Source organism: Phocoena phocoena, chromosome 12 (assembly GCF_963924675.1).
Source record: "Phocoena phocoena chromosome 12, mPhoPho1.1, whole genome shotgun sequence".
NCBI lineage: Eukaryota > Metazoa > Chordata > Mammalia > Artiodactyla > Phocoenidae > Phocoena > Phocoena phocoena.
Window position 1 is genome coordinate 8245566 of NC_089230.1, and position 21095 is coordinate 8266660.

Below are 21095 nucleotides of genomic sequence, written 5' to 3' on the forward strand. Positions count from 1 at the left end.
GTGTCTGAACTTTGTGCCTATAAAGTATGAAAATCACACCAGGCGTCCTGGTAGCTGCGCGTGTCTGCCGTCTCTGGGATGAGCTATTATAAGCAAAACATGTGGAGAAGCAAAGTTAACAGTAACATTGAATCCTGTGTGTGGTCCAGGCCAAGAAGTAGGACTGAGCTCCAGATCAAAGATGGCTGAAGTGTCCGGTGTCCACCGTGTGGCCTTGCGGACAGTGAGGCTTGGGACACCATCCCTTCTCCTGCTCACAGGCCCTAGTGCAGGTTAGTCGAGGGGGCCGGGCAGGACGAGCTTCCGGCACGACCAGTCCTGTGGTTACCACTTCCCTGGGATGGAAACCCCACACTCGTACCAGCCCACGTAGTAATAGGGGGTTCCAAAACCTATGTTGCCGAAGCTGACTGGCTCCTGGCGGTACTGGCGATAGTAGCCTGGAAGGTAAAAGGAAAGAGAGGGAAAGAATAACCAGTAATATTGTGATTTATAAAAGAAAACATATATTTGGTCTTCATCTCCATTGTTGGCACAGAGCTCCTGAAGCCCTTGGAATTTCCTGAGTGACAAGAGCTATAAAGGTATGTGGAATATTATTACATTCATAGTAAACCCTGTTCAACCACACCGGAGTTTATGCTAAGGACGTGACTTTCGGAAAGCATCTAAGGATGAGGGCTGGTCGCCAGAGGAACCAACCGTGTGATTGTGGGGGCGGGGGGGGACCTTCAGCCCTACCCACAACTTCCAGGGAGGAGAGAGGGGCTGGAGATCGATGAAATCACTACTGGCCAATGATTTCATCAATTTTGCCTATGTAATGAAGCCTCCAGAAAACCCGCAAAGGACAGGTTTGGAGAGCTTGCAGGTTGGCGAGCACATGGAGATTCAGGCAGAGTGGTGCTTCGAAGGGGCATGGGTGCTCCCTGCCCTTCCCCATACCTTGCACTATGCATCTCCTCCACCTGGCTCTTCCCAAGTTACCTCTTTTTATAATAAACCACAATTTAGTAAGTGAAATGTCTCTCTGAGTTTTGTGAGCCCCTCTGGCAAGTTAATCAAATCCAAAGAGGGGGTCATGGGAACCTCTTATTTATAGCCTGTCCTTATCAGAAGGACAGGTGACAAGGTGGACTTGTGATTGGCATCTAAAGTGCATGAAGAGGGGCAGTCTTGTAAGACTGAGGGCTGAAACTACGGCATCTGATGCTATCTCTGGGTAAATGGTTTCAGAATAGACTTGAACTGTAGAGCACCCGCTGGTGTTGGAGAATTGCTTGGTGGTGCGGGAAAAGAACCCACACTTGGAATTGGCGTCTGTATCGTAGCATCAAAAGCACCTGAACCAACTGGAAGAGTCCTCATCCTAACAGCCTCCTTCCGGACAGAAGATTTCTGATAAGTTGTTCTTGTGACAAAAGTTACTTCCAAATAAATACGACCTGTGTGGAGTCACAACACCCACCCCCTGAGGTTTATCCCAAGGATGATTTGTGGGGATAATCCAGTCTCCACGTGTGTGACACAGGTAGGAAAGAGTGCTCATTAGTTCTCTCTCTCTCTCCCTCTCTCTCTCTCTCTCCCCACAGAGGAAGATCATTTTAGTCAATCACAATGGAGCACTCCCAGTAGGGCAGGCCCTGAGCTGGGCAAGCAACCTTAGCCAAGATTCCCACAGAATCTGGGGCCCCTGACTTGCCTAGAACCGCAGGCCTCCAAGATTTACCTCTTGGAATCTGCGGTAGACTTTCAGATCTTTCAAGTAAATCTCTCAGAGGAAAGAATCCTGTAGCAGTTCTGACCACTTCTCCTTTCAAGAAGTGATGCTCCAACCTCCTCAAAAAATGTTGGCAACTCAACAACTGCTCTCACCCCACTGGCCCTGTGTCCTCTTGTAACATGAAAGGTTACCTGCCATTCCGCCAGTGAGTTTCTGATGAACCAGCACCTCTGTTCAGAGCCAAAACCATGACAGAACAGTCACAGAAACACAGTGAAATACAAATGATGCATTTAATACTAACCCTGGGGCACTGCAAGATCCTGAAACAATTAAGAGATGTGGTGTATTATGTATGTTTATTTTGATTGTTAATTTTCTGTGTCAACTTGGCTAGGACATGGCGTCCAGCTATTTGGTCAAATATTATTCTAGGTGTTTCTGTGAAATTATTTTCTAGATGAGATTAACATTTCAATCAGCAGACTTTAAGTAAAGCAGATTACTCTCCACAATGTGGGTGGGCCTCACCCAACTAGTTGAAGGCCCTAGTAGGAAAGGGGTGACTTTCCCTGAAGAGAAGGGTCTTCTGCCAGAAGCCTGCCTTCAGACTAACTGCAGCATTGGCTCTTCCCGGGCTCTCTAGCAGGTTTGCTGGCCCGCCCTGTAGATTTTGGACTTGCCACAGCCTCCACAATCATAGAGCCAGTTCCTTAAAATAAATCTTGTTCTCTCTCTCTCTTTCCCTCTCTCCACCTCTGTCTCTGTCTCTTTCCCTCTCTCCATCTCCCATTGCTTCTGTTTCTCTGGAGAACCCTGCCTAATATACTTGTTTTACTGTTTTGTATATTTTAATGTATCTTAATTTTTTGAAAATGGGTAATCTTTGTACCACCTATGGTATTTTTTTCCAAACTAAAAAATGTTAAAGATCAGAGCACCTTATATCTTAAAAAATGCCACATCACTAAAAGTGCTGCACTTCATTCAGTTGTTCTGTCTGTTTATTTGGGGACTTGGGGCAGTTAGTAATGTATTACAAGTTGTTAACTTTGAGATTAATATACTTGTTTTCACCTTGCAATGCCATCATGAAATAGTTGATACATGATCTCCTGAAGCATATCATGGTTGGTTTGTATTTGTTTATTTTTTCTTTCTCTGGACTCTTGTTCATGGCATTCTCCACCTGGAAGGCCCTCTAATCTTTGCATGTATTTTTATGACTCAGCTCAGACTCTGCCTCTTCTGAAAACCTTCCCTGGAAGCCTCAAGAGGCAGCCCCGCCCTTTTTTTTTTTTTGCGGTACGCGGGCCTCTCACTGCTGCGGCCTCTCCCGTTGCGGAGCACAGGCTCCAGACGTGCAGGCTCAGCGGCCACAGCTCACGGGCCCAGCCGCTCCGCGGCATGTGGGATCTTCCCGGACCGGGGCACGAACCCGTGTCCCCTGCATCGGCAGGCGGACTCTCAACCACTGCGCCACCAGGGAAGCCCAGCCCCCGCCTCCTTTGAACTCAGAGAGTAACTATAATCTGCACAATTACCTGACAATGGGACAATCGTGTGACATAACTCTTGTCATTATCTGTACTTTAAGTTGCTTGCTCTTAGTTACCTTTCACATATTTATCCTCCCTTCCCAATTACTGACCATGTTTCCTGAGGGTAGGGGTAAGGTCTTATATTCCTTTGTGTCCCTACCTCTCCAAGGCTCACCCTAAACCCAGCATGTGGTAGGAGTATTTTGTTTCTTCCTTATTTTTATGCTCCAAAATTCTGCTAATACCCATCTTCAAATGGTAAACCAAATGCAGAGCTACAGTGAATTTTCTCCTTATGTCAGCCCTCCTCTCCACCCCCCAGTATATTACACTGGGCCTTGGTTCACATTACCTTGAGTGGTAGGGAGGGCTTCTATGTAGGACTGAGGCCCTGTTCTTCCATCCAGGTGTGAATCCACAAATTGACAATGGTCTTCACCTCTTCCCCAACTGTCGCCAATGCTGTAGAATGTATCTGCGTAAGGGAATGCGATGAGTCACTGACTGCTCCGGAACTGCCGCGCTGGCTGAGGAATTTGCACAAGCTTTGAAGTGGGCACATGACTTCAACTCTGTGTGTCACACTTTCCACGTTTGAAAGATGGTGATAATGGCACCGGTTTCAAAGTGTTATAAGGATTCAGCAGGCTCACGTATGCTAAATACTTAGCAAGTGTTCATTAAATGGAAACTACTAATATTATAGGCATTTTCAGCCTGTAGATGGGAGACCTTTCTACTCTTTGTTTTAAAAACAAGGAGGAAACTCTGATAGGCAGAGAATGTATCATGAAATAATTATGAAAAGCACGAATACCTAGAAAAATAGAAGAAACTATTTTCACACATAACTAGAAGTAGGGGGTGTGTCTGTAGCATGAGGCGCTGTCCTTGGTCCTGAACCAGAGCTGCACAGTAGGGCGAAGGTGTTTCTCTCAACCTTGGGATACCAGACATGGCTGTGTAGCCTCTCCCGGAGCAAAAGGACAGTGTGCAAGAGGGAAAAAAGAGCAGCAAGAAACGAACAGACTGGCTGTAGGGAGAGGCATATACACGGAGAAATTGCAAGGGTGGGGGATGGTTGGGGAGATTTTGACATTATCTAGAAATGATGAGCAGCAGCAAGAAACAAAAAAAACTGACCTCTGACAAAATATAAACCAGCTGAGGGAAAGTTTTCTTTCTTTTTAAATGTATGTATTAGAAAAATTAAAAGTTGTGCAAATTTTGAAATACAAAACAATTTTGGGTAGATGGGTGAGTTAAAACCAGCAGGGGAGAAATGGCACTTTGAAACGTTAGTAGTTCAAAGTAAACACTTATGTTATTCTTTGTTTTAATCCCCTACCATGATGAAAACAATGTAATTTTTGGACACAGAACAAATAGTGCACCTCATATATGTTTCACCATCCACAACTGTTTCTCTGTAAAGTTGTTCCAACGGCAAAAATCGTAGGGGGTACTTCTCCTCAATACTTCCAGCTTACACTCACACCTTAAAAGAAATTTAAAGGCCATTTTTCTTCGTTGTTAATGTTATGGGATTAACAAAAAAGAAAAACGGCCTTTACGTTTCTAAGAGAATTTTGGATTTCATTCCTAAAAAGTAGTAGATTTTAAATATATACATATATTCCTGGGTACCAATGTAAATACTAGTCACTCCAGAATAGAGCCTGCAAAACTGGCTTGCACTTGAGCCAGACTGAGATGTGATGGGTCCATACCTCAAATGTATTCTGATGCACCTGCTATGTCAAGTTAGCATCTGATAAACTAAAAGCTTTCCACACCTTCCCATAGCACAGCATCCCTAAAGACCTACCTTTCAGGTTATCACTGAGGTAGATCTTATACCGCAGTGAATTACAAAGAACGACTCCCACAAACTTTCTGTACCACGTCCGCTTCACATACTGTCGGCCGTGGCAGTCCGTGTAGCCAGGGTCATGTTTGAAAGCAAATGGGATCCAGATGGGCTCACCACCTGGACGACACACAGCACACCTTCTAAGTCATGGCGTTTCACAGTGTTTACTCTTGCACAAAATACCGGAGAATTTGATTTATTCACTGGGACTTCCCCTTCTCTCAGGGCTTTTCTGAGCAGTCTTCCCACCGCCCAGTGGTCTCTCTCTCTCTCTCTGCCTGTCTTTTCTCTTCTTTCTTTGTACTGAAGTACAACTGGGGAGTTCCTTGTACCTGAATGCAGTTAACGTATTTGCATTTCTATAAAGGATTCTCAGAGTAAGAAAAAGCCTAATTTAAGCCAAGGAACATAAGCTATAATGGCAAATTTGACCTTGCAGGGCATGTCACCCTACCTCCCCACCCCCAAAATCCCTCAGCACAGGCACCTCCTGTTCTTATCACTCATAAGACCACTCTTGAACCTAAGCAATAGGTCTTTCTTGGTTTATTTGAAAAACAAAGTAAAATTTTATCGTACACTTAATGCATTTTGCTATCTTTTCAGCAATTTAAAATATTCAAAGGGGTTACGAAAATAAAGTTATCTATTTTCATAGATACTGGCCACCCATAATGGTTTAGATAGAGATTGGCTGCTACGGCCCTATTTAAAAATTTCCAGAACATGCTTTTCCCTAGATTAGGATGATGGGTGCAAAGAAACCACAGAAGTTGTCAGAAAATTATGAAAACACAAAAGCGGTTCAGCGTGTCTACTTGTAACCATAACAATCTCATATGCAATATTCAACTTGATTACTAGAATGTCAAGTTTATCAAGAAAAGAAACTTACCTGGTGGCCTCACGACAAGCAAAGGATTATCTGTAGAATGAAAAGTAAATAATTGAAAAAAAAAAAAGTAAATAATTGACTTCACTATTACATCACACAGCCACACAACTGTTGAAATGTGTTTTTTTGGTAATTAAAAGAACTACCCAAGCTAGAATAGATAAAGAAGGTATAAGATTCATTTGACAGATGCCAAGACATTCCCTTAGTTTTTACTTTCTAGGCATTTCCTTTCAAGAAATACTCTTTTCTATTTATATTGTCTTGTTATTTATATAGAAGGAGTGGGTCCTTGATGATAATATTTTGACATTGGGTACCACAAAATAATTCAATACTCATTATGTTTTAAAATGTGTCCATCTTGGGAAAACAGTTCAGTGGTTTCTTAAAAAAGTAAAAACACACACCTACTATGCAATCCATCCATGCTACTCCTGCGTATTTACCCGAGAAATGAAAGCATATGTCCTTAAAAATACTTGTACATGAATGCTCATGGCAGATTTATTTGCAATAGTCCGAAAGTAGGAACAATCCAATGTCTATTAACAGGTGAACAGATACAAACTGTGGCACATACAATGGAACACTGGTAAGTAATAAAAAAGAATGAACTACTTATAAATATGACAACATGGATGGATCTCAAAAGGATGCTACGTGAAAGAAGCCAGACAAAAGGACTCACACTGTATGATCCCGTTGATACAAAATCCTAGAAAGTGCACATGAATCCATAGTGACAGAAGGCCCATGAGTGGTTGTCTGAGAAGAGGGGAGAGGATGGGCACACGGGGAGGGAAGGGAGGGCTGGATTGTACAGCAGCAGGAAGAAACTGTCGGGGTGATGGCGCCATGCACCAGCATGACTGCCGGGATGGCTCCAAGGGTATAAACATACCCCAAAGCTTCCTCAGCTGTACATCTTGAGGATGAACAGTTTACTGTATGCCATTTCTACCTCAATAAAGCTGTTTTAAAACATGTCTAATATCTTAGCCCAAATAGTGCCACTTAATATGAATCTACATTATAAGGAATTCTGCTTTAGAAGAAGTTCATTTTTATAAAATACTGGCCAGGTAAACATGGGCCATCTTTTTTTTTTTTTTTAATTATCACAGAGTAAAATTACTTTTTTAGGGTACACATCCTATGAATTTTTACCACACGTATAGACTCATGGAACTCCACCACGATCACACACAGAACATTTTCGTCCCCCCAGATCTGCTTTGTGCTGCCCCTTTGTACAGACCATTCATTCTGACATCATCTGCTATCTATAAAATAAAGTGACATACCATTAGCTGTAAGTGTAAATGCTTGTTTTACTCTCCTGCTCTTAGGAAATAATCTAACCAAATGGAAGCGACAGCCACGTTAGAGTGGAGCCGACCCAGCTGGGCTTCTGTAAGTGCCTGTCTCGGGACCATGGGTACCAACTCTCCAGCCTGGCTTCCTATACAGAAAGGCTGCCAACCCGGCACCTGCCACCATGGGCCAGCTCTGTGTGTACTGCCTCAGACCATGACCACAGGGACATCTCACGGAAGGGCTTGAGAGCTCTGCACACCTGCATCCCAAAGTAGGGACATCCTCTGAGTGATACTGCTTGCAAGATGGACAGTATTTTAATTAGACCCTCCATGTTAAGTAGAGACATTTTCGTCTCCTCGTAAAGGAAGCGACTAATTGAAAGAAGCATCTGCCCCTCAGGTCACATGACATTTATGCTCTTCAGCTGTTTGCAATTAAAAAACAAAAGGAATTTATCTCTGTAACTAAATCTCTACAGATAGATTCAAACTCATCTTTCCCACATGGTTGAAAACTAGATTCCCCCCCCCCCCCCCCCCCCCCCCCCCCCCCCCCCCCCCCGCCTTTTCATTGGAATTTGACCTTTTCACTTCTCAGGCAGTTCCAATGAAGATTACTTTCAATTTTATTATCCAACTTTTAGCTTAGCAGAAAGAAAATCATGTTTATCTTATAAAATGACATCCAATATGAACTGATTAAAGAGAAGAGCATTTCACTTCTTCAGTTCTTATTCTATTGTAGACATGATTTCAGACTATTTGTTATTAAGAAAAGGAAAAAAACGAGGACATGAAGTCACCCATACCTGATTCTGTGACAAATGAGACCGAAGGGCTGATAGGTCCATAGCCGTGAGGATTTTTGGCTTGAACTTTAAAATAATACCTGAAATTGGAAGAAAACATATTTTGAAAGAGAACCTTGTTTAATTTTTGTGCAATGAGACAAACACCCAAACTATCCAGCACCTGCTCCGTGGCAGGGTTTGAGTCCTATTTTTCACAAATGGATACACCACTGCTATTTCTTCGGGTTATTTCTAAACTTTCTCATTTGCCAATAACTTTTCAAAACAATACGTGTGACTAATGGGAACAGAGGGGCATACTGGGCAAACAGCTCACTTAGATTGTGTGTGTTATTTAGAGCGTCAAGGGTTGAACCGCCCTGCGCAGGCCCGTCCTTGGATGCAATGGTCTCCTCTTGTCCCGTCTTGAGTTCTACTGACCGGAGGGGGAAGATGGAGCGGTGAAACGCTTACCAAGCAGAATTCCAACTGTAACCTAATTCTAATCACTGGACTGTGTGTGAAAAAGCAGGATGTTTGACGGTGTGATGATGCAAACCCACTGTTGGCAGGGAGAAGGCTGAGCAGTCCTGAGGCCGGTCTCCTCGGGGGAACTAACACGACAACAGTGTTCTGGGTGCAGGACAAGTGCTATGCTTGCCTCTGGAGCCTTAAAGTCACTGAGTTTCCAGCTTCTGTGCCTCGTGGAAAGAGAAGCAAGTCCGGGAAGGGGAAGAGGAAAAGGTCTGGAGAGGCTTTGCTGTGGATTAATCTTTTTCTTGGAACAGAGAATGTGCTAGAAAGCACATTGTCTGAATCAGCCTGTTCATCTAGAGGGAGAATGACAAGCCAGGTAGATTGGGAGTCCCAGAGCGTCTTACTTTGGACTCTGATGAGCTCTAGGACCAAAAGTGGTGATGAGAAAATACTGGAAACCTACACAGTTAAGACCCACTCTACTTACTGCTCATCTCTGTGTTGTCCTCCCCTCTGGGATTCCAGGTGTTATCTGTGCTCTCTTAGCCCCTAACTATCAATACTTCCAGGTAAAGAAGGTGGGTAAAAAAATCCCTGTGCGGGGAAGCTCTCCACCACTTCAGAGAGTTCAGAAGGAGTCTTGGTTTCCAGCTAGCAGAAGCTACACTTCAATGTTACCAAATCCTGTATTTCATTGTCAGACACACAGATCACATGCACTAATTAAGATACCCTACATTTTTAAAAGGAGAATTATTTACATTTAGAGAGCAAAGGCATGTGTCCGTGGCACCTCTGCCCTGGCACCAAGCCTCCTGAGTTTCTGAGCTTCTGAGAACCCCAAGGGAGCCTCTGGTCTCACAGTTACACAGAGATATTTGACTTGGGGTTTGATTAAACAGAGAGCAAAGAAAAGCCCACTCGGTAAAATCAAGTCTTCTTTTAAGCTTTCCAAGAAAGTATATTCACATCTCATTTAGGACAGAATGCTTTTTTAAATGTCATTTTTTTATAAGAAAGATATGCACAGTTAAGAACATAGGAATTCCCAAATCTCAATTCACTCAGCATTCTGTGTTTCCTCAGTTGTGCGTGCTTTTAACTCCGCGGTCGTGGAGTTATTTAAGGCAGACTCTGCTGGCCGTTCAAGCAGTGGGTTGAGCATACATCAATGATAACAGTCCAACTTTGCAGATACTTTTTTTTCCTTAAAAAAATAGGAGGGCTTCCCTGGTGGCGCAGTGGTTGAGAGTCCGCCTGCCGATGCAGGGGACGCAGGTTCGTGCCCCGGTCCGGGAAGATCCCACATGCCGCGGAGCGGCTGGGCCCGTGAGCCGTGGCCACTGAGCCTGCGCGTCCGGAGCCTGCGCTCCGCAGCGGGAGAGGCCACCACAGTGAGAGCCCCGCGTACCGCAGAACAAAAAAGAAAAGAAAGGAAATCGAAACCTGGAGAGTGACACTGATGTTCAGAGGCTACAGGGGACCTTTCTGTTGAATATTTCTCAAGCCATCCCTGGAGCCACGCTGCTACCTCTTCCCCAGCTCCACAGAGGGAAACACCCTGTGCAGTTGAAGAGATGGCAGACGGATGACCAAGCGCCTGGGAGACTATTCCGATTTCTTGGTTGTATCCATTTTGTTTTACCACTGAAACCTACGCATTCTCCAAATCTACCCTCCTGTCCACACAACAATTCCAGGGCTCCGCAAGGCCCACAGGGCCCAGTTCTAAAGATGTATTTCCACTCGAACTCGCCTAATGTGTCAAAGTAAGTTTAGATATGCTGAGCTGTAAACAACACGGGATCATGAAAGGAGTAAAAGTCCTGTTTTCGAAAACCACACAAGACTTTTCTACAGACTAAAATGTACATTTCATACCCTGAAGAGTCTCTGTCTCACCCAAGAAACAAAAGCAATCCATGCCTTGCCTTCTTCTACAAGCTTCTGGCACCTTCTTTTGAACAGCCTCCATGGTGACAAATCTTTGTACCTTAGGTATGGACTTACAATATGAAGATTCCAGAAAGTGATTCAGGGTTGAGTTGGGTGAATAAGGTGGGCAATGCCCACTTCATCTTGTCAAAAAAGAAGATTCAGTTACAAAGAACCAAAGCCAGTTTTTACATCCTGTCTCCTCTTGGGCTGGACCGACTTCTGCATCTCTTACGAGGACTCTGAAGGGGGTCCTGAGAAGCCCTGAGGACTGTGCAGAGGGTGGGGAGACACAGCCTCCGTGGAATAAGCACGTGGACACCCCAGTGAGCCCATCGGAGACGCCCTGCGTTAGGGGAAACGCGGGGAAAAATGAGCGTCCTTACATCGTGGCACGCTTCCCGGGCTGTAAAAGTTCAGCAGCTGTTGGGGGGTCGGAGGAAGCCTCCGTAGGAGGAAGTACACGCCCCGCTTTCCAGCCGGCCCACTCCCTCCGCAGGACGCGCGAACCACGGGGCAGGGGCAGCTGCTGCTCCCAGCCTGTCTATCAGGGCGCTCAGTGTGGGTGGACGCAGGACTCGAGCCTCAGGGGACACTAGGGCCCTCTGGGACCGGCTGGTCCAGCCTCCAGCCTCCTCTCCTCCCCATCACCACCCCCCCCCGCCCCCGACATCAGCCTCCTTCTCTTCCTTAAACCCACCGGCTTCCCAACACCCTTCCTGCCTGGAGCAACTTGACCTGCTCATCCACCTTCTCCAGGTGAAGTGCTGCTTATCTTACTCCCCATGGAAGCTCGCCTGACTGCACGCTAACCCCCAAGTTCAGGTAAAAAGCCCCCTATCGTACCCTCAGAGCGCAGTGTACTTCTCCCTCACAACACTGGCCGGGGAAGGTTCATACTTATGCGTCTATAAACTGTCTCCACCAGGCTGTGCGAGCCATGAGGGGCCACGGTGCACTGTGCACCCCTGCCCCACGCCCTCCCCACGCCCACTGCTCTCTCCTGTGTGGAGCCCAGTGCCTGGCCTGAGCAGACACTCAGTAAGCACTTACCGGTGGATCGTGGACACTCAGTCATACCTACTGAAAGAATGAATCAACCATCCTACGTAACCGGGCCCTGATATTATTCACAACTCAGCACCAGTTTGGTACCAAAAGTTGCCACACGAACGCTGGACTGCGGAGGGCGCAGGGGACTGAGATTTGCAAGGAGCCATGCGGCCAAACATCCCTAAGGCCTCGTTCAGCTGATACTGAGGCTGTAAGAACATTCACTCTGCCCACAATAAAAAAATGGGATGTTGACTTCGTTTTCTTTAGTTTTATTCTTTTTGTAATGAATCAACTTTTCGTTACTATCAGAGAAGAGCTAAGAAAAGTGCTCTCTCAGTTTCCTGTTTTTTATTTGCTGAATCTCAAAATTTATAACAGTTTATGAAAGCGCAGTCCAAGGGAGCCCAGGACATTAACAGGCCCTGAGGAAAGTTCTCCGCTAGTGCAGAAGTCTCTCGGTGCCCAAGGATATTGTCCAGTTTCTATCCCTTTCAACACATTTCTGTTTAAGGAGAGTATTTTGTTCCAATCTCCTCTGTGTTCCTCTGACTCTATAAAAAGTGGGAGACCTTGGGTCCAAGTCACTTCACTTAGAACACTTCGCTATGGAAACACAGTGGCTTGACATCACACGGTGTGCTAGAGCCATTCTACAGGCTTCAGAGAGCCGATCGCTAAATATCAGGAATTCTGCAGAGCCAGGGTAGCTCAGAATTGGCCACGGTGGGAGAAATTGGCAAATACCATAAATCAGTTGTTATTGGTTTTTTTTTTTTCCCCAGAGAGCCAGTTTACAAGCATACCACAGCTCAACCACTGTGTTCTTTCCTGATGGCTGTTACCAGCAAAACCAGACAGTATAAAAGAGGAAATGCACACTCATGCTGTTTGTACCCTCGAAACAAGTTCTGCGTATTTCACACTGGGGCTCACTCTCAGATGGCCCTCTGGCTAGCGAGCCACTGCCCCGACTAGGTTACACGCTTCTTGTAACCGTTACTAATGTGTAAAATACATCTTTCTTGAATGACCTGAGCTTGTACAGTATAGAGTCTGAGTAATTGCTGCTCCATCAATGTCACGTACAAAGCTTGTGCCACCTAAGCCACCATGGGGTGAGTGCAAACAGATCGATCCCCTTTCAACACACAGAGCAACCTTTCCTTCCCCAATGGTGGGTAGTTTCAGTCTCCGGAAAATAGGGAACAAAATAGAAATACAATGATCTAACAATTACGGTGCCCATAGTGCTTTCTCTAAAGAAAAATACATGACATATGGCAAGCATTCATTGATAGTCTATGAGAGCTAACTAGAGAATTCGAAAGAAACCATAAAAACATTTTTGATTAATCCTTTCCTTTTCAACCTAAGGCTATCCATGACCAGGCACATAGGTCTCGTTTTCTGTTTGTAAATGACTGACACATCATACCTTGTGTTTGGCTTCAGGTTCTCGATGGGCAGGTGCGTGACTGATGAAGCCTGGGTGGACCACTTGTTCCTGATGAAGTCTTCGTAGGATGCACTGTAGACCAGGTAACCTACGAGTGGAAAGGGGGCAGAACCCGATGAGCGCCAAGGAACCACATCACACCAGAGGCATAACCCAGGGGAGGACGACGGGAAGGAAACAGGGGCGTGGAGGCAGCTCTGTGCGAGAAGTCAAGAAGGGGAGTGTGTTGGGTCAGATGGGATAGAACGCTGGTACCCACTGGTGAAACCAGATGCAGATGACAAAATTAAAGACACTTCCTGGTGACGAGCTGGTTCCCTACTTCTCTTCCGTGTCCTCATCTCCCACGTTCCCTGGCCTTCCTCATCTCCTTAGGACTGATAACATCTGTGAGCGCACAGCAGAAGAAAGGAGCAGTGACCTCCACACAAGTATTTAAGAAGCTCCCGATAGAGATATATACAATCGTCCTTCAGGTGAAACGAAGAAACCGTAATGGTGAATGCCGTGTGTGTGGCTGAAAGACCCCAGACTCACGGTGGGTGATCTCCTCACCTACTGCTATCAGGCTCTCCTGTAGTCTCTAGTTGTTGAATATCTCTGCCTGCCCTTGATCTCGATGTCTAGTGACAACAGTCAGGCAGCTCTTTTCTCTGCCTTAGCTGCTGTTAATGGGCCTCAGTGGGTGGGCCCTCAGCCCTGACACCTGCCCAGCCTTCAAGGCTGCCTCGCTAGGCCAAGGGAAGCTCACGTCACAGCTTCACACGTTCTTTACTTATGTTGGAAGGAAATCGTTGTCAAGTACTTTCTAGTGCCAAACATCATGCCAAATCCTTTGGATTAAGTTTTACTTCGATGAATTCTCCTGGTCCTAGTACATAGGTTTCCCTGCCCTCATTCTGACACATGAGGAGACTGAGTCTTAGAGAGGGGGTAAAAATCCGGTCCAAGTTCACATTCGTTAATTCATTCAACAAATATTTACTGTGTGCCTTCTATGTGTCAGACCCTGCACTAAGTGCAGAAGGTCAAATGGCGACTCGTTTTATCTAAAACTCCAGGAGCAGTAGGCCGGCAGACAAACAGGATTACACAGCCTTGATGAGAACTAAGGAGCAGCCCACATGCTGGGGGACAGGGGGTGGGCAGAGCTCCCCCAGGGCCCCGAAATGGGGCTGATGACTGAAGGATGGGAAGCAGCTAAGATGCATGGTAGGAGGTGGAGTGGATTCCAGGTAGAGGGAATTCCTGGGCAAAGATGCTGAAGAGGGAGGAGCCAGGAGAAGGCGGAGCCTCCGAGTGGCAGGGTGGGAGGAGGGGCGACAAGAAATGAAGCTGAGGAAGCACAAAATGGAAAAAATATGCAGGGCCCTTTGGTCACGAAGGCTTTTGCTTTTCATTCTAGAAGAAAGGGAACGTATTGAAGGGGTGACACAACAAGACTGTCTTCAGCGCATCTCTCTGGTGCAAAACGGAGGACCGACACGGTGTGGGGCATGGATGGGATGGTCTAGCTAGACAGCTGTCACAATATCCAGGTGAGAGGCGGTGACAACTCAGGCTCCGTCGTGTTAATGGAGGGAAATGGATGCATGCAAGAGAAAGCTGAAAGGTGAAGCTGACAGGATTTAGTGATGAACTGAATACGGAGGGGAAATAAAAGGAGACTTTAAGATGACTCCAAACCTTCAAGCTTGCAAAAAATGGGTGGAAAAGTGAGGGCTCCTCTGAGACAGAAAGCCCAGATGAGCAGGTTTGGGGCTCTGAAGGATCATGAGTTTGATTCTGGACACGCTGAGTCCGAGATGCTTTGGAGACATCCCGGTGACGATGTCAAGTAGACATGCTTTTACTGTTTGAGGCTCAGAGGAGAGGCAGGCTGGGCCTTGAGCTATAAACCAATGACTCCCCTCCCAGATGAATTAAAACCGCGTGCGTGGGTAAAATCCTGGAGCGAGAGAACACAGAGTAAGAGGAAAAGAGAACTGAGGACCAAGCCTTCGGCAAGTCCGATCTTTAGTGTTCGGTCAAAGAGGGTGAGCCTGTGAGGGAGACTCGGGTTGAGAGAATTGGATCGCAGGTCAAGGAGGAAAAGATCAATAGCATCAAAAGCATCTAAGAGGCAAACAACTTCATTTAGCAACCTGTTCTCTCTGACTGCCTCCATTAAGACCTATCCCGGTGATGGAAAGGGTGGATTAGAGTCACACAGCTAATTGCCGAGTGCACAGGGAGCAGAAGCAGAGGCACTGGGTTCTGAAGCCTTTCCACGCTGCTTTCTGGAGGAATTCGTTCTCCTCTTTTTTCAACAAACATTTCATGGGGACCTGGGAAGGGCTGCTGCTCTCTCCACAGGGTTCCCTCCTCCTCTGAGGACAGCCGCATCAAGCCACACATGCTGCATATAACAAAGGCACATCCTCACACATGTGCCCGAGGAGCCCCATTTTGACGGGTCTGCCCGGCTAATTCGCCTTGAGATCAACTCCATCAGAACCCTGTGCTTCGTCCCACATGCTACGCGGGTTTCTCTGCTTATCCTTGGGTCTGAATTTTTATAATGTGCTATCAGAGCACGTGTAACTCCTGCTTTCTCTGTTCTTATCAAAACCTGTCCTGAAAAACTCAGAGGCCATCATGTGGGTGATTTCCTGTGGAGTCACTCCCGATGGAGTAACTGCCTCACTCATTGGGACTGATCAGGGAAAGCAACGGGCTGCAGGCCTACTCACTCTGCAGGAGTTTCCTATCGTTTGGATACCACCTGGTTACATGTTGACTCAGCCGCCCGTGCAAGAGAGTACAGCTGGTGGAAACCAGCAGAGCGCTCAATATCTCACGGAGCTACCAGGACCCAAATGCCCTGCAGTGGGCCCAGAAGTGTGATGTTCTGTTTGGGTCTAGGAGGTATCTGTGTATCCACTTTGCCCCGCTGTTCTACAGCGAAAAGAGCTGGTACTTGATTCATTTGCTGATGAAGAGCTCCCACGATATTCTCTTTTAGCCTCTGGGGTCTAAACAGCCCTGCATATTGCAGGGCTGTCGTGCGCTGAACTATTCCACAGTAAACAGCCTCGCAGTATCAGCACGACCTTCTACTGGGAGTGCCCGGATCCCTATAAATACTTCAGCCATGTTATCTATGCTCGTGGCATGAGTACTCGTGATTAGGGCACTGGGGTTTGGTTTAGGGTTAGGTGTAGGGTATGTGTTGATGAGATGACCTCAAAGTCTCCAGGAAGGCTTGGGATGTGAAGTTAACAAGAGCACGTGTTTCAGAAGCACGCCCTCTATGGGATGATACAGGAACTGCTTCGGAGTTAAGTCCAGTGTCATTTACCGGGAGCTCTCTGAAGGCTCCTCACGCTGCAGCCCTTGAGGCATGTCTAAGGTGGCTGGCGCTCTCATCCTGTATCCATCCTTCTGTTTTTCAGAAGCCCCGTGGCTCAGGGCACAGTGGTATATTTATTCTAAGTAACATCTGTTATGCAAGAGATCAAAAGCTAAATAGCTTAAGCTAAGATTTTCCATTATTTTTTTTTCGGTATGCTTACTGCTTGCTTTTCGAAATTGCCATTCATAAAATCATATTCAGTTAATAAAAGGATTTTCTGGCTGCTTTGACTACAAGCTTTCCTCCTTCCGTTGATTTATTCGTTTTCTATTAGGAACATGCTGGACTTCACAGAAGCTGGCCTCTGCAGCCCATGCAGCTCACAGGCTGGGGGCGACCGTCACTTACAGTTAGACCAAGACTCCGCTCCCTTGATCTGTACCCTCGCTCTCCCCTGGCCCTTCCGCCTTACCCGGCACAATACCCAGGCACTCTTTCCTATGTTCCTTATCCTGGTTTTGGGGCTGCTGTGCAAACTCCATTAGAAAAGTTGCTCTTTGGATGTGCTTGGATATCTTCTTATCATTTTAAGAGATAATATTGGGGACATAAAGCAAAAGCACTAAAAATTTTGAATTTGATGAACCACACTAGCATAATAGTGACAGATAATATGTCAAACTCTGACTTACAGCACCATCCCCAGCCCCGAGTCACACACACACATATGTTCCTTCCTCTTATATAACTAACTGACCCAAAAAGAATCATTTGCAAAAGAAGGGTCTATTCAAAAAAACATTAATTCTTTACTGTAGGAACTTATCTCAACAAATTTATCCTCAAATATATCCTTGGCAGAATCAAATGAACTCATGAACATCTCACAGGCCAAGACCTAGGAGGATGAAGATCCCTGGGCACTTTGCCATCATCACATCTGGGGCCCATCTAAGGAATTCAGGGACACGGAGACTGGTTTGGAAGCACCCCGCAGACATGGAAAGAAGGGAAGAGGCTGTCACCACCCCAGGGTTGACTGTGACTCTGGGTAGCGCACAGCAGGAGCTCTTTCATCACCCATGCTGTGGGATCTCATCTTACGTGTGGCTCTGTGGACTCCCTGGCTATTTGCAGGATTACAGAGTATAAGAGATGTAACGACATTTTGCATAGGAGGAAAGCAAGGTCCAGAGAGATGAGGTAGGTAGCTCAAAGTCATAAAAACCAATTTGGGACTAGGATTCAGGACTTCTGACTTTCATCTAGTGCTCTTCATGCTACCCCACAAGGCTTCCCATACTGCCTCTATTTCATCCTTTTAAAAGAAGACATCTGCGTTCATCCATCCAATTCATCATCCAGTTCATGCATCTGTCCATCCATTTAACCTATCCATCCATCCTTACATCCATCCACCATTCAGTGATCCAATCCATCCATTCATGTACCCATCCATCCATACATCCATTTTCCATCTATCCACTCATCCATCATCCATCCATCCCTTATTGTCTGTATTTCCCACCTACTGGTTGACAGGGGACACACCTGTTATCATATCTCCCGGGGCGGATTTGTCCCAGTCCACAATGACAAATGAGTGGCAGCCTTCCACGGCAACCACAGTGATGTTGCGGGGGGCATGCTGAGGAGGCAGGTCACTCTTCTTCAGGTCGTTTGGAATGATCTCATCCAGGCTGTCCACTTGGAAGTGATCCAGAGCATCAGTCAGAGAGCATGGGGCAGACGGGTCTTTATTTAGGTACGTCACATAAGGAGCTGGAAAAGAACAAAGATACCCAGTCGGATTGCTGAAGGCTTTCTCTGGAGGCAGAAACATGATGTCTGCTCCACGGAGTAGACCCCCTGATTCAGTGTCTTCCTACTAAGCATCCAGGGTCATCAGCCCTGATGCCAAACTCAGACGCACATCCCTAGCTCTCTTGTATGGATCTATATGTTTATATCTTTCAACATCGTGGTGTCAAAAGAGCTTATCGCCCCATCAACGTCAATGATTATGACCTCGGTGGTTTTGAAACATCTCTGAGCTACGATTTAGTATAACGTAAGCCTGCAGCATTCTGCCATTCCTATGCCCCAAAACTTAGAAGCGTGTGAATCAGCCCGACTTAGAGTTCTCTCAACCTCAGTTCATTCCCTAGGCTGTCTTGGGACCAGAAAAAGCCATACACTGATCAAGATCCACAGCCTTAGCCTCAGTTCTGGGTGGCCTTCCCTGGGACTTCAGGGACTCACATAACTACCTGTAATGTCTGCACAGGCCAGGCCTGAATACCCTTCTACAACATTACCACTCAGGACGATAATAGCTACCTCACATTTATGGATAGGCTCAAGCTTTCTCTATACACGTGATCTCAGTAGATACACGGGCCCCAGACTTAAGGCAGGACAAGAACTGATAACCCATACTCCAGCTGAGACTACGGATGCTGACAGAGGCCCCCAGAGGAGCGGGCAAACAGAAGCTTTTCCCTCTAGTCCACAGCTCTTCTTATTACATATGCTCTAGAAGTTAGAAAATCCAAGGAATTGGATTTGAGCTTTATACATTCAAGACCCCCAAGTGCTCCCAAGTAACAATTTCTAGAACTTTCTAAACGTTCCATTGCATCTTTTCATACAGGTTCTCATTCTCAGTGGCTGTGAGGACTGAAAGCAACTTTTAGATCCCCTATATTCCAATACTCTGTATAAAATTCGGCCTTTCGAGCTTGTTCATGATCTCATCAGGAAGTTTGGGGGAGTCGTCTACTACGCTTTATAGAGTTATAGGCACATGAAAATAGCCAGACAATACTAAGCCTTTCAGTCTTTTAAGAGTTCTCTGGAGCAGTTAATAATAGCACTGAAAGCATTTCTATTTCTGTCACGGGACTACAGAGAGAAAAGTCAGCACATTCGGGGGATTCAGGCAGGCTTCTGCGTGCCATGGACCAGCATTACCATTTGTCTCAGGACTCCTCCTTCTAACTAAGATTCTTAAAATTCAAAAAAAGAAAAAAAGAAAGCACTTCAAACAGATAACACACACACACACACACACACACACACACACAAAGATTCTTGTTCTTCAAGTACGTGTGGTTCAGACACTCAATACTACATCTTGGCTGGCAAGAGTTGTTCTCTGCTGATGGCAGAACATTTGTTTTGGAAACAGAAAAGTGTGATATTAGTTAAAGCTGTTGCCTGTTTCCACTCAGTAATAACTTATTTTTTTTCCAGTTAGTAATATGTTAATCTGTCTTGTTAGCGAAGTTCATTAAGGGCATGGGAAAAGAAGACTCCCAAAGGCAATGAAACACAGTTTAGTGAGACAGAATATCCTCCTGAGATTGTTTTAATAATTGAGAAAGAAGAATAGAATCAATTTCTAGGTCGCAAGTCCTTGAGGCTAACAAAAACTATAGGAAATAAACTGAAGGGCAAACGAACCTATTTACAAAACAGAAGTTGAGTCTCAGATGCAGAAAACAAAACTGTGGTTACTGGGGGGAAAGAAGAGGGAGGGATAAACTGGAAGATTGGGATTGACATACACAGTACTATACAGAGAAAAGATAATAAGAACCTGTTGAATAGCACAGGGAGCTCTATTCAATACTCTGTAGTGACCTATATGGGAAAAGAATGTAAAAAAGAGTGGAAGAAAAAACTGAAGGAATGGGCTTCCCTGGTGGCCACTGGTTAAGAATCCGCCTGCATATGCAGGGGACACGGGTTTGAGCCCTGGTCCGGGAAGATCCCACATGCCGCGGAGCAACTAAGCCCGTGCACCACAACTACTGAGCCTGCACTCTAGAGCCCGTGAGCCACAACTACTGAGCCCGTGAGCCACAACTACTGAAGCCCGCACCTAGAGCCCATGCTCCGCAACAAGAGAAGCCACCGCAATGAGAAGCCCGCGCACCACCACTAGAGAAAGCCCGTGCGCTGCCACGAAGACCCAACGCGGCCAACAATAAATAAATTAATTTTTTAAAAAACTGAAGGAAAACAGCTTCAGCTCTTTGAAACTCTAAGTAGCTCGATTCAGTAAACTGCTCATCTTTTAGGAAGAAGTTAATGAAGTGCAGGCAAGGCCTAGTGGAAGTCTCATCTCAGAAAAGTTGGCTACAATAAAAATACTCATATTCCCTGGACTGGTGATTATCGAAAGTGTTCCTTCCTCTTTGTCCACACAAGGCAGCCTCTCTAAACTCTATTCTGTCGGATACCAAACGTTCTCCTGCATTCACCCCCCCTCGCGACTTCTGCAGAAAGCAAGCTCACGTGCATCTAAACAGGAATGACTCGCTGAATCAGCCCAAGTGGAAAATTCATCCGGGAAAATAAGCCACCGCTGCAAGTGCGCTGCCTTGGCCAATCCAAGGGATTAGTTGTGCTCTTCTTCAAAGAACGAAAGTTAAAACCCATGGCTCTCTGATTCAGGAAGTTCTATTTACCAACAAATCGTTTCTTTCCAGCCAGATCGAACTCTTCTTCAGGGTAGGACCTGATGGAGCCTTCCGGGGGGATGACAGCAGGAGTGGCGGCAGGGGTGGAGGGCTTGGTGGTGGCCGGCAGCCTTGAGGTCTCAACTTCATAATCTGAAACGATGCAATGGTTTTGTAATTGGGCACTTCCAGAAAAGGGGCGCCGTGTGCCATCAAAAGATACCTT

At 46.0% G+C, this 21095-nt stretch overlaps 1 protein-coding gene across 1 annotated transcript in view; it reads right to left on the reverse strand.

The window, feature by feature from the left end:
- Positions 1 to 324: 324 nt before the first annotated feature.
- Positions 325 to 21095, reverse strand: part of FNDC1 (fibronectin type III domain containing 1) — a 97647-nt gene continuing 76876 nt past the window's right edge. The window contains exons 16-23 of the mRNA XM_065888817.1: positions 20879 to 21022; positions 17955 to 18185; positions 13049 to 13157; positions 8164 to 8243; positions 6033 to 6062; positions 5093 to 5254; positions 3617 to 3739; positions 325 to 440 (exon numbers count right to left, since the gene is read on the reverse strand). Of these exons, the coding sequence (XP_065744889.1) occupies positions 325 to 440; positions 3617 to 3739; positions 5093 to 5254; positions 6033 to 6062; positions 8164 to 8243; positions 13049 to 13157; positions 17955 to 18185; positions 20879 to 21022 (995 nt within the window). The remainder of the gene's footprint in view (positions 441 to 3616; positions 3740 to 5092; positions 5255 to 6032; positions 6063 to 8163; positions 8244 to 13048; positions 13158 to 17954; positions 18186 to 20878; positions 21023 to 21095) is intronic.